This window comes from Octopus sinensis, linkage group LG4 (genome assembly GCF_006345805.1).
Source record: "Octopus sinensis linkage group LG4, ASM634580v1, whole genome shotgun sequence".
In the NCBI taxonomy this organism is placed as follows: Eukaryota; Metazoa; Mollusca; class Cephalopoda; order Octopoda; family Octopodidae; genus Octopus; species Octopus sinensis.
The window spans coordinates 15,437,338-15,451,248 of NC_043000.1; the positions used below are offsets into that span (position 1 = coordinate 15,437,338).

General features: G+C 40.2%; 1 protein-coding gene across 1 annotated transcript in view; it reads right to left on the bottom strand.

Annotated features, from left to right (window-relative positions):
* Nucleotides 1-319: 319 nt before the first annotated feature.
* Nucleotides 320-13,911, bottom strand: part of LOC115210196 — a 67,207-nt gene continuing 53,615 nt past the window's right edge. The window contains exons 5-9 of the mRNA XM_029778663.2: nucleotides 12,954-13,210; nucleotides 11,109-11,322; nucleotides 9,514-9,645; nucleotides 7,642-7,830; nucleotides 320-612 (exon numbers count right to left, since the gene is read on the bottom strand). Coding sequence (XP_029634523.1) covers nucleotides 578-612; nucleotides 7,642-7,830; nucleotides 9,514-9,645; nucleotides 11,109-11,322; nucleotides 12,954-13,210 — 827 coding nt within the window. The 3' untranslated portion in view covers nucleotides 320-577. The remainder of the gene's footprint in view (nucleotides 613-7,641; nucleotides 7,831-9,513; nucleotides 9,646-11,108; nucleotides 11,323-12,953; nucleotides 13,211-13,911) is intronic.

Sequence of the window (13,911 nt, forward strand, 5' to 3'; positions counted from 1 at the left end):
GGCCTAGCGCAAAAAAAATTTAGTCAATAGACTATATATTATTCATATAAAATATTGTGTACATTAAAACACATTAAGAGGCTTCCATCATAGGAAAGCCTTGCGCTAGAAAGAGCAGTAAAAAACTCAAACCACTAATTAGGGATAAATTCTCGAAGGGAATGAAAATTAAAAACATTTACCATCTAATTTGATTGCTTTTAATTTTCATTCCCTTCGAGAACTTATCCCTAATTAGTGGTTTGAGTTTTTTACTGCTCTTTCTAGTGCAAGGCTTTCCTATGATGGAAGCCCCTTAATGTGTTTTAATGTACACGATATTTTATATATATATATATATATATATATATATATATAATGGTTGGTAAAAGTTGGTTAATACATGGATATGATTAATATAAGGATATTTTGGTTAATACATGTTAGTTGCATTGCATTAGAGAGTGATGCACCAAACTTGTGTATATTGAAGAAGCATCTATATCCTTTTGATGAGTCTGGAACTGGTATAAAGCTTTACAGAGGAATAGATAACAAATGTAAATATGAGTTCAGTTGAGTTATTTTCGCTTTTCAATTATTGCACTTTACTTTTCTGTGGATCTTGGTTCTCTGAAATTAATAGAAAAACAATTAAATATTAAAACAGATGTAACAAATCTAATCTCAAAATTATTTCTAATAAATCAACAGTGGCTGTGTGGTAAGTAGCTTGCTAACCAACCACATGGTTCCGGGTTCAGTCCCACTGCGTGGCATCTTGGGCAAGTGTCTTCTGCTATAGCCCCGGGCCGACCAATGCCTTGTGAGTGGATTTGGTAGACGGAAACTGAAAGAAGCCTGTCGTATATATGAAGATTGTCGATCAAGACAAGAAACAATTGTAGTGGCGGTTTTTTTGACTATTTATTAAAATTTTATGTATTGATTAAGTCTTTCCTTGTTTGTTTTGCAAAATAGTGGTTTTGTCTCTAATAATATTTTATATATATATATATATATATATGTATGTGTGTGTGTTTGTGTATGTGTGTTTGTCCCCCTAGCATTGCTTGACAACCGATGCTGGTGTGTTTACGTCCCCGTCACTTAGCGGTTCGGCAAAAGAGACCGATAGAATAAGTACTGGGCTTACAAAGAATAAGTCCCAGGGTCGATTTGCTCAACTAAAGGCGGTGCTCCAGCATGGCCGCAGTCAAATGACTGAAACAAGTAAAAGAGTAAAGAGTAAAAGAGTATCTTGTACATAGAATCAATTAAGGAGATTCTACTCAGTCAGTCAACCTTCCTGAAATAGGCAAATTTCACTAAGATCTTAGAAATATGACACAAGAGGTATTGAAGTCCCAGATACACTATACCTGAAAAAGAGAGAGCTATAGTGTGTGTCATTCTGGGAAGTCCTTGAGTTTGCACTCTCCCCAGGTCCTCAAGCAAATCCAGCAAATCCAAAAATACCACCCCAATAATAGCATTGTCCTATGCTACTGAAGGATGATTATGGACAGAATACCCTTGATAATAAGTTTACTCAGTCAGGACTGAGCTGGGACTTAACACTGTTTTGTACACACACTGGTTTAATACATAAAATCTGCATCTTTCTTATTAAAATATTTCTCTCTTCATCACATTGAATTCCTCAAATTCCTGTATGACAAACAGCAGTATTTAATATTGTTTCAGATTGAATCAGAAGTGGCTGATTGCTTGCTTAACTGAGTGATTGATAGACTGAATAAGTGATTGATCAATTGACTGGTTGAGTGATCAACTGATTGATTGATTGACTAACTGACTGGCCAATTGATGGATCCATTGACTGATTATCAGACTGTTTAATTGATTGACTGACTGATTGGTTGATTAACTGAATAAATACTTGATTGAATAATAGATATTTGCTTGATTGGTTAAATGATTCATTGACTGATCAATCACAAAACAAGATTAACAGAATTTAACAAAATTAGCAATGAAACAGAAAATTAATCACAGAAATTAACAAACAAAAGTAGAATACAAAATGCAACTACAGAATATGTATAGGCTGTAAAGGAACAATCCTACCATTTCTGGTTGCCAACAGAGAATACATAAATATATATGCATTTATATATGTATATATATATATATGTGTGTGTATATATATACACACATGCTCAACTGGTTAAGGTCAAACAACTGACAAGCAAATCTGTGGCTGTGTGGTAAGTAGCTTGCTTACGGACTACATGGTTCCGGGTTCAGTCCCACTGCGTGGCATCTTGGGCAAGTGTCTTCTGCTATAGCCCCGGGCCGACCAATGCCTTGTGAGTGGATTTGGTAGACGGAAACTGAAAGAAGCCTGTCGTATATATGAAGATTGTCGATCAAGACAAGAAACAATTGTAGTGGCGGTTTTTTTTTGACTATTTATTAAAATTTATGTATTGATTAAGTCTTTCCTTGTTTGTTTTGCAAAATAGTGGTTTTGTCTCTAATAATATTTTATATATATATATATATATATATATATATATATATATAATATATATATATGTATGTGTGTGTGTTTGTGTATGTGTGTTTGTCCCCCTAGCATTGCTTGACAACCGATGCTGGTGTGTTTACGTCCCCGTCACTTAGCGGTTCGGCAAAAGAGACCGATAGAATAAGTACTGGCTTACAAAGAATAAGTCCCAGGGTCGATTTGCTCAACTAAAGGCGGTGCTCCAGCATGGCCGCAGTCAAATGACTGAAACAAGTAAAAGAGTAAAGAGTAAAAGAGTATCTTGTACATAGAATCAATTAAGGAGATTCTACTCAGTCAGTCAACCTTCCTGAAATAGGCAAATTTCACTAAGATCTTAGAAATATGACACAAGAGGTATTGAAGTCCCAGATACACTATACCTGAAAAAGAGAGAGCTATAGTGTGTGTCATTCTGGGAAGTCCTTGAGTTTGCACTCTCCCCAGGTCCTCAAGCAAATCCAGCAAATCCAAAAATACCACCCCAATAATAGCATTGTCCTATGCTACTGAAGGATGATTATGGACAGAATACCCTTGATAATAAGTTTACTCAGTCAGGACTGAGCTGGGACTTAACACTGTTTTGTACACACACTGGTTTAATACATAAAATCTGCATCTTTCTTATTAAAATATTTCTCTCTTCATCACATTGAATTCCTCAAATTCCTGTATGACAAACAGCAGTATTTAATATTGTTTCAGATTGAATCAGAAGTGGCTGATTGCTTGCTTAACTGAGTGATTGATAGACTGAATAAGTGATTGATCAATTGACTGGTTGAGTGATCAACTGATTGATTGATTGACTAACTGACTGGCCAATTGATGGATCCATTGACTGATTATCAGACTGTTTAATTGATTGACTGACTGATTGGTTGATTAACTGAATAAATACTTGATTGAATAATAGATATTTGCTTGATTGGTTAAATGATTCATTGACTGATCAATCACAAAACAAGATTAACAGAATTTAACAAAATTAGCAATGAAACAGAAAATTAATCACAGAAATTAACAAACAAAAGTAGAATACAAAATGCAACTACAGAATATGTATAGGCTGTAAAGGAACAATCCTACCATTTCTGGTTGCCAACAGAGAATACATAAATATATATGCATTTATATATGTATATATATATATATGTGTGTGTATATATATACACACATGCTCAACTGGTTAAGGTCAAACAACTGACAAGCAAATCTGTGGCTGTGTGGTAAGTAGCTTGCTTACGGACTACATGGTTCCGGGTTCAGTCCCACTGCATGGCACCTTGGGTAAGTGCTTTCTACTATAGCCTTGGGCCGACCAAAGCCTTGTGAGTGGATTTGGTAGACGGAAACTGAAAGAAGCCTGTTGTATATATGTATATATGTGTATGTGTGTGTATATGTTTGTGTCTGTGTTTGTCCCCCACACAACATCGCTTGACAACTGATGCTGGTGTGTTTATATCTCCATAACTTAGTGGTTTGGTAAAAGAGACTGATAGAATAGGTACTAGGCTTACAAAGAATAAGTCCTGGGGTCGATTTTTCGACTAAAGGCAGTGCTCCAGCATGGCCACAGTCACATGACTGAAACAAGTAAAAGAGTAAAAGATATATATATATATATATGTGTGTGTGTCTGTGTTTGTCCCCCTAGCATTGCTTGACAACCGATGCTGGTGTGTTTACATCCCCGTCACTTAGCGGTTCGGCAAAAGAGACCGATAGAATAAGTACTGGGCTTACAAAGAATAAGTCCCGGGGTCGATTTGCTCGACTAAAGGCGGTGCTCCAGCATGGCCGCAGTCAAATGACTGAAACAAGTAAAAGAGAGAAAAGAGTAAAGAGTATATATATATATATATATATATATATATATATATATATATATTAAGTTCTGCAATGCAAATGACCTTATGGTTTGCAATACCAACAATACCAACTTCAGGAAACCCACCTCTCACCTAGTCACCTACCGTTCTGGTAGACACACTAGTCAGATTGACTACATCCTCGCCAGAAAGAGGGAAAGAGGGCTGCTTATAAATGCCAAAACCTTTCCAGGCGAAGAATGTACTCCTCAACATAGATTAGTAGTTAGTGACATCAGGATCAGAGCTAAATGGTTGCCCAGAAGAAGACCAGCTTGGAGGAGAAGGATCTGGAAGTTTAAAGATCCTGCAAATGGACAGAGATTTAGAGACATACTACTCGAAGCCTTTGACGAAATAGAAGGGGATATAGCTTCACTTAATGTGGAAGACAACTGGAGATTCCTACGGGACAATCTGCTGACAGCCACTAACCAGATCCGTGAATGGAGCAAAGTCCCATCTCGACCCAGAGTAACGTGGTGGTGGAACAATGTGGTTGACAGGGCTATTAGACAAAAGAAACAGGCTTGGAGGGACTGGAAGAATGGTGGTAGCAGGGAATTGTATCAGACAGCCAGAAGGGAAGCTAGGAGACAGGTTTCTTTAGCCAGAGGGGAAGCGGATAAGAAAAAATTTGCCAATGTTCTGCGCCGTGAGGATGAAAGACTTGAGGTATTTCGTGTTGCAAGACAGTGTGTGAGAGAGAATCGTGATGTGGTAGGAGATAAATGTGTCCGCATGGATGATGGTTCACTTGCGCTAAATGAGGATGCAAAGAGAGAGGTTTGGAGATGCCACTATGAAAGGTTGCTGAATAAAGAAAATGAATGGGATAAAGAGAGTCAGCCAAATGTCAACCCAACAGAGGGACCAGCCATCCAAGTTGACAATTCTTTGATAGTTAAAGCAATTAGAAGCATGAAGACAGGGAAAGCCCCAGGCCCATCAGGAATTACTGCAGAGATGCTCAAAATATCTGGCAGTGTCGGCTATAACCTAGTCACCCGTATAGTTAACCAGGTGATACACGAAGGAGTCATACCCAATGACTGGTGTAGCAGCATACTAGTCAACTGCTACAAAGGTAAAGGAGACGCCCTAGATACAAATAATTACAGAGGTATCAAGCTGTTGGATCAGGTAATGAAGGTTACAGAGAGGGTCATAGCCTAACTGGTTAGGGAGAGAGTCAACTTGGACGAGATGCAGTTTGGTTTCATGCCAGGGAAAAGCACCACTGATGCCATATTTCTGGTGAGACAGCTGCAGGAGAAATACCTAGCCAAAGATAAGCCCCTGTACCTGGCTTTCGTTGACATGGAGAAAGCTTTTGACAGGGTCCCCCGATCCCTTATCTGGTGGTCAATGAGGAAACTAGGGATAGATGAATGGCTGGTGAGGGCTGTGCAAGCCATGTACAGGGATGCCGTAAGTAAGGTTAGGGTTAGCAACATGTACACAGAAGAATTCCGGGTAGAGGTTGGGGTCCACCAGGGTTCAGTACTCAGCCCCCTCCTATTTATCATAGTCCTCCAGGCAATTACAGAGGAATTCAAGACAGGTTGCCCCTGGGAGCTCCTATATGCTGACGACCTTGCTCTAATTGCTGAGTCACTATCAGAACTGGAGGAGAAGTTCCAGGTGTGGAAGGAGGGTCTAGAATCGAGGGGCCTTAGAGTCAACCTAGCTAAAACCAAAGTACTAATAAGTAGGAAGGTAGACAATCCACAAATGTCTTCAGGAAGATGGCCCTGCTCGATCTGTAGAAAAGGTGTAGGTAGAAACTCTATAAGATGTACCCAGTGTAAGCTATGGACACATAAGAGGTGCAGCAATGTCAAAGGAAGGCTAACTGGGAAGATAGTTTTTGTATGTGGCAGATGCTCGGGAGCATTAACCTCTGAAAATCTGCAGAAAACAACTTCCGTCACTTTCCAGGGGGAAAAACTAGAAGTAGTTGATAGCTTCCGTTATCTTGGTGACCAAGTCAGTAGTGAGGGTGGGTGTGCTGAAAGTGTAACGGCTAGAGTAAGAATAGCCTGGGCAAAGTTTAGGGAGCTCTTACCTCTGCTGGTGACTAAAGGTCTCTCACTCAGAGTAAAAGGCAGACTATGATGCATGTGTACAAACAGCCATGCTACATGGCAGTGAAACATGGGCCGTGACTGCTGAGGACATGCGTAAGCTCGCGAGAAATGAAGCCAGTATGCTCCGATGGATGTGTAATGTCAGTGTGCATGCTCGACAGAGCGTTAGTACCCTGAGAGAAATGTTGGACCTAAGGAGCATCAGTTGTGGTGTGCAAGAGAGACGATTGCGCTGGTATGGTCATGTGGCGAGAATGGATGAAGATAGGTGTGTGAAAAAGTGCCAATCCCTAGCAGTGGAGGGAACCCGTAAAAGAGGTAGACCCAGGAAAACTTGGGACAAGGTGGTGAAGCACGACCTTCGAACTTTAGGTCTCACTGAGGAAATGACCTGCGACCGAGACCTTTGGAAATATGCTGTGTGTGAAAAGACCAGGCAGGACAAGTGAGTCCAGCCCACTTATGCATGCCTTTCCTCCCTTGGACACACAAAGACCTGTTGAGGCAAGCGAAGTCGATATCGAACCTCATCCGACGACAGGCACCTATGCCAACTCCCCTTTGCTTGTGAAGACCTGTTGGGGCAAGTGAAATCGAAATTGAAATCGGAATCGAAATTGAACCAATCCTATGACTGGCACCCGGCAGATGCCAGGACCCCTGGACTGGAGATACGTAAAAAGCACTATCCGAATCGTGGCCGATGCCAGCGCGGCCTCGACTGGCTTCCGTGTCGGTTGCAAGTAAAAAGCACCATCCGAATCATGGCCGAAGCCAGTGCTGCCTCGACTGGCTTCCGTGCAGGTGGCACGTAAAATGCACCAATCCGACTGTGGCCGATGCCAGCCTCGCCTGGCTCCAGTGCAGGTGGCATGTAAAAAGCACCCACTACACTCATGGAGTGGTTGGCGTTAGGAAGGGCATCCAGCTGTAGAAACATTGCCAGATAAGACCGGAGCCTGGTGCAGCCTCCTGGCTTCCCAGATCCCCGGTCGAACCGTCCAACCCATGCTAGCATGGAGAACGGACGTTAAACGATGATGATGATGATGATGATATATATACATACATACATACATACATACATATTCACATTTGTATATGTATGCGTATGTTTGTGAGTGTGTATGTGTGTGTGAGCAAACATTTGAGAGAGTCTTACCTGATTTATTTTTTGTAGCTAGCGGTAGGTGCGACATTCTTAAAGATTCCATTGACTGATAGTTGCAGAGAGGGGAAGAACAGAAGCACCACTCAACATTTCTACCCCAAATAGTTTGGTTCCGACAGCCAACATAAAAGTAATCAACACTGCTATCTTTCCAACCATCAGCACAACCCCGATAAGTCACTGCAAGAAAAAAAAAAAAACATTTCATTTAAATTTTCATGCTGGAAAACTGCACCAGGCTCCAGTCTGATCTGGCATAGGTTTTCTATGCCTGAACGCCCTTCCTAATACCTAATTCTTTATTACCCACAAGGGGATAAACATAGAGGGGACAAACAAGGACAGACATAGGTATTAAGTCGATTACATCGACCCCAGTGCATAACTGGTACTTAATTTATCGACCCCGAAAGGATGAAAGGCAAAGTCGACCTCGGCAGAATTTGAACTCACAACGTAATGACAAACGAAATACCGCTAAGCATTTCGCCCGGCGTGCTAACGTTTCTGCTAGCTCGCCACCTTATAATACCTTCCTAATACCAACCACTCCGAGATGTAATGGGTGCTTTTACATTCCATTGGCACAGGTACCATTTGCATGACACTGGTATCTGCCATGACCGTGAGTTTGCTCAGCTTGATGGGTCTTCTTCTCAAGCACAACATAATGCCAAAGGCCTTGGTCATTACCTCTGTGAGGCCCAACACTTGAATACTCGAAAGGAAACCATATCAAATTGCAGCCTACTGGCAAATACACAGGGCACATATGTTAATATGTATGGTCTCTCTCTCTCTCTCTCTCTCTCTCTCTCTCTCTCTCTATATATATATATATATATATATTATATATATATATAATATATATATATAGATATATAGATAGATAGATAGATAGATAGATAGATAGATAGACAGATAGATAGGTAGATATAGATACACACACGCACACATAGGGGGAGAATTCACAAAAAAACAAAAGATGAAGACAGGTGGTGTAGACAACAAACAGAAGTATTAGTATAAAGCTCAGGAAGTGAAAAAGTCTTTAACATTTCGAGCATACGCTCTTCCACAGAAAAGAACACAGAAAGAAACAAGGAGAGAATGTGTAGTGGCTAGCGATCTATCATGGCAAATGCCCGCGTGTGTACCGTTGACGATTTTTTCCTTCATCTTCCCTTCTTTGGATCTTTCCTTTTCCTATGTTTCTGACGAAGAGCTCCACTCGAAACGTTAAACCCTCCTTCTTTACTTCCTTCCTGAGCATCCAATAATACTATATTTGTTCCATGTTCTCGCGTTGTTGTGGTTTCTCTTTGTGTTTTCATGTTTGGATTAACTTTATATATATATATCAAGGAAAATATTCAAATTCATAGATGGAATATTTTCAGGAGATACCTTTAAACATACAAAGACAGAATACAGAATATTATTTAAGTGCTTACCACAATGCCATAATGTACACAAAAGAAAGCAAACTAAAGTTTTTCATAAACTACATAATCCCTAAAATGCTGACAGATGCCTCCGTCTTCTCCAGGACTTAGTACAAAGAAATGTAGAGTAGAATTATGGAGTGTTTTGACCCTATGAGTTCTTACCTGCATTAGGTGGGTAGCCCTAAATGTTTTCTGTTTTTCAAATTCAAATTATATCACATTTTATTTGTTGTGCATTTAAAATTATTTTCTATTTATTTTATTTCATTAAATTTTTAATTCATTTACGGTATAACATCCGCACCCTTCTCCCAGTTATCAGCCTCTCACGCATTTTGTAAACATCAGGTTCTTTAATGCACATTGTATCATATTGTGGTAAATAAAAAAAGATGATAATAATGATTATCATTACCTCCGTTGTCCTTTCGGATAAAGCACTTCTGGGTGATGGGGCAAGCAACACGCCCCACATAATAACTGACTGGAGTCTGGACAACATCTCCACACAAAGGGTTGTCATCATAGCAATCCCAACAGAAGAAATCTGGAAGTTGAAATATATAACATCAAATTAAATAACATTTTTGTTCAGCAGCATTGTTTTGAGATATGGCTACAACAACCTAATCTCCCTCAACACAGAATCACTATGCACAACACTACACCTTCCTTTAACCATACACAACTAAAATTTGCATTGACATTACAAATACTTAAGCATGGCAATCTTTGATGAATATAGCAACCACATATCAATGACAGAGTTAAAATTGCTCTTAAAGGATAGGAGCCACTTCTTCAGGGATCAGAAGATACCTTCAACTGTAAAGTGAAAATACTGTACCTTCTTAACAAGACATGTATGGGGCCAGCATATTGGGGTGGTTTGGTGTTCTTACTACACTTACAAACATTCTAGACATCCCCACAACTAACCAATGCAAATTGATAGATAAACAAGCTTCCATTCACCATCACACTACAACTGTTTTTCTTTTTGTAATTTTGGCACAAGGCCAGCAATTTTTAGGGAAGGAGGAAGTCAATTATGTTGACCCCAGTACTTGACTAGTACTTTATTCTATCAACCCCAAAGGTATGAAAGGCAGAATTTGACCATAGCAAAATTTGATCTCAGAATGTAATGAGTTTGAAGAAATGTTGCTAAGCATTTTGCATGGCTTGCTAATGATTCTACCAGTCCACCACCTTAGTAATTAATTAGTATCAATTTCTAACACAGGTAGACAGGACTTTAATGTTTTGTGTGTACAGAGAGAGAGGGAGAGAGAGAGAGAGATAGAGAGAGAGAGAGAGAGAGAGAGAGAGAGGGAGGGAGGGAGAGGCACCAGGCCATATCAGATGTTATATTTTTGGAAACTTCTGCATTCAACAGAGAATGAAGATCAACAAAGTACATTGGTGTTCGGAGAGACACAGCAGCAAAAGCTTGAGGACTTACCAAAATTAACTGGGGTGGGATAGGGGCAAAGATTCTTGGTGTGGTGTTGTGAGAAGCATTTTGATTGCAGCCTCTAAAGACCATATAACTAATTAACCTCCACTCCAGTACTTGACTGGTACTAATTTTATCACCCTCAGTAAGATTTGAACTCAGAATGGATGAAGAAATAGCTAAATACTGTAAGGTACTTGTTTTATTGATTCTACCGACCAACCAGCTTTTAGTAAGTAGTGGTACAGAAAATGTGGAGGTGGGTGGCTCAGTGGTTAGGGTGTCAGCACCATGATCGTAAGATTGTGGTTTCGATTCCTGGGCGATGCGTTGTGTTCTTGAGAAAAATACTTCATTTCATGTTGCTCCAGTCCATTCAGCTGGTAGAAATGAGTAACACTGCGATGGACTGGTGTCCCATCCAGCTAGGGAACACATATGCCATAGAAACCGGGAAACTGGGCCCATGAGTCTGGCTAGGCTTTAAAAAGGGCTCATTTATTTATTTATTGGTACAGAAAATACCAATTCTTTCAGAAAACTCAACTCACCTGATAAGGTTTCTTCAATTTCATTTTTAGAAGCTTCTAAGTTGTTACCTCCAGCAATTTTGTCCACTTGTTTGATGCTTTTGGGTTTTACTTTTCGCACCTTATCTGCTGCTGAAGCTCCAGTTGGGACGGCGGCTGCCTCCCAATGCTCAGAATGCTTTGTTGTTTTGCTGTTTCCCCACCCTTCTTTCTGAGTTGTTTTAGGGGATTTCACCTTGAAAAGAAAGAAATATATTTAAATTTATTTAAGCCTTAGAAAGCATGGAGGCAAGATAGCTAATATTGGTTCTTTATTACCCACAAGGACATAAACATAGAGGGGACAAACAAGGACAGACAAAGGGATTAAGTTGATTACATCGACCCCCAGTGCATAACTGGTACTTAATTTATCAACCTCGAAAGGATGAACAGCACAGTCGACCTTGGCGGAATTTGAACTCAGAATGTAGTGGCAGACAAAATACTGCTAAGCATTTCCCCTGGCGTGCTAATGTTTCTGCCAGTTCGCCACCTTCAAGATAGTTAATATTGTTCTCATTGTTGCTCTGCTCAAGATCAACCCTGATTAAACAGGCCTATGATCGCAGTCATTCCAGCTGTGACTATCATGTTTGTTTTACAGATATAATAAACCTAGGATTATATTATCCATTGATTTTTAAAATGGAAGGTGAGATTTTAGGGGCTTTGGTTACCATTTCTAGCAGTTGGATTGAGTGAATAGAGGCTCCTTTATCAGCTCATCAAGGTATCTGTTGGAATCCAGTGTGAGTCTTATGCAAGGGTATGTAACAGATTGGTCTATGGAATGTGTGAGAAACATTTTATATAAAGCTGGCTGTAGGGTAAAGAAGCTTGCTTTGCAACCATGTGGTTTTGGGTTCAGTCCCACAACATGGCATTTTGGGCAAATATCTTCTGCTATAGTCCTGGGCTGACTGGTGCCTTCAGAGTGAATTTGATAGCTGGAAACTGTGAGGAAACCTGTCATGTGTGTGTGTGTGTGTGCATGTGTGCATGCACATTTGATTCCACCACCACCACCACCACCAACAACAACAACAACAACAACCACCGCCAACCACCCACCCACCACCACCACCACCTGACAACTGGTGATGGTTTGTTTACATTCTTATATCTTAGCAGTTTGGCAAAAGAGACAAATAGGATAAGTACTAGACTTAAAAAGTAAGTACCGAGGTCGATTCGATCGACTAAATCAAATCCTTCCAGGCGATGCTCCAGCATGGCTGCAGTCCAATGATTGAATCAAGTGAAAGATAAAAGATATGAGATCACTAAGATTATCACTTAATTAAGTGCATTGTCGTAGAGAAAGTGGAAGTGGATTGGCAGCACAATTAGAAAAGACACACCAAATGTAGCAAAAAGTGCTTTACAGTGGAAACCGGATGGATATAGAAAGAAAGGTAGGCCTAATAACTCGTGGCGTAGATCAACACAAAAGGAACTAGAGAAAGGGGGACATTCATGGCAGAGTATAAGTACAGAAGCCAAAATTTATGCGACATGGAATTCAACTATAAGTGGCCTATACTCCACGTTGGAGGGTTAACCCTTTAGTGTTTAAACTGGCCAAATCCGGCCCAATATATTCTACATGTTTTATATTCAAACTGGCGATGTCTAGCCTCTCACACCTAACCTACAATGCCATTTTAAAAATAAGTAATCACATCATTGAAACCTCAAAGCTGTAAGATGATCCAGGATTAATTCAAAACAATTTGAGTGAAAAAGTATTACATTTAACAGAGTAATCTGAACACTAAAGGGTTAAAGGCAGAAAGAAGAAAGAAAACAAAAAAACTTGCTTACTGGGCTGTCCTCAAACTCGTTTGTGCGAATTCCTCTGATACCATTTATTTTCTGTTTGTTGTTGCGGTTGTTGTTGTTGTTATTGCTGTTGTGTTTAGCCTTCCCATCCATCCAGTAGGGTCTCTCAGTTGACCAGTGTACATACCACCACCACCAAGGTAGAATGGTGGTAACAGAAGATGAAGAGTGAGGTACATGGCGTTCCATAGCATCAACCTCTTCAGACTCCATCTCCTCCTCATCACTGACCATTTCAACTGCAATAACATGGATAGACAACATTTAAATACCTTAACAAACATACAACAGGAAAACAATGGATATGACTACAGTTTCTAAATACAATGGAATGGAATCGGTGGGGGACTGGCCAGGTTGCCAGCTTGCCAGAGGGCGAGTGGCTCCCTGCGCCATTAGAATCCATTAGAAACGTTAGCACGCCGGGCGAAATATTTAGCAGTATTTCGTCTGCCGTTACGTTCTGAGTTCAAATTCCACCGAGGTCGACTTTGCCTTTCATCCTTTTGGGGTCGATAAATTAAGTACCAGTTATGCACTGGGCTCGATGTAATCGACTTAATCTCTTTGTCTGTCCTTGTTTGTCCCCTCTATGTTTAGCCCCTTGTGGGCAATAAAGAAATAAGAATCCATATATGTTAGTATCTAAGGGGCCCATCCCCTCAAGTTTGAGAATATTTTATTCACTCCTGGAAGGGCCAGGCTGAAAGTCTGGCTGTGTTTGTAGACAGTTGAAAAGAATACATTTAACAAAAGAAAATTAAATGATAGCATTGTAGTTGTGGGTGGGCCCCCTTGTAGCTGCAGGTGGGCCCCCTTAGTCCCCTGGCAACCAATATTTTTAGACCCAGTCTGTCACTGAATGGAATATAAGCTGAGGGACTGAGAGAAATGGAGAAGTGATAGTGTGTGTGGTTTATAGGGTACCAAGTGGACCTGA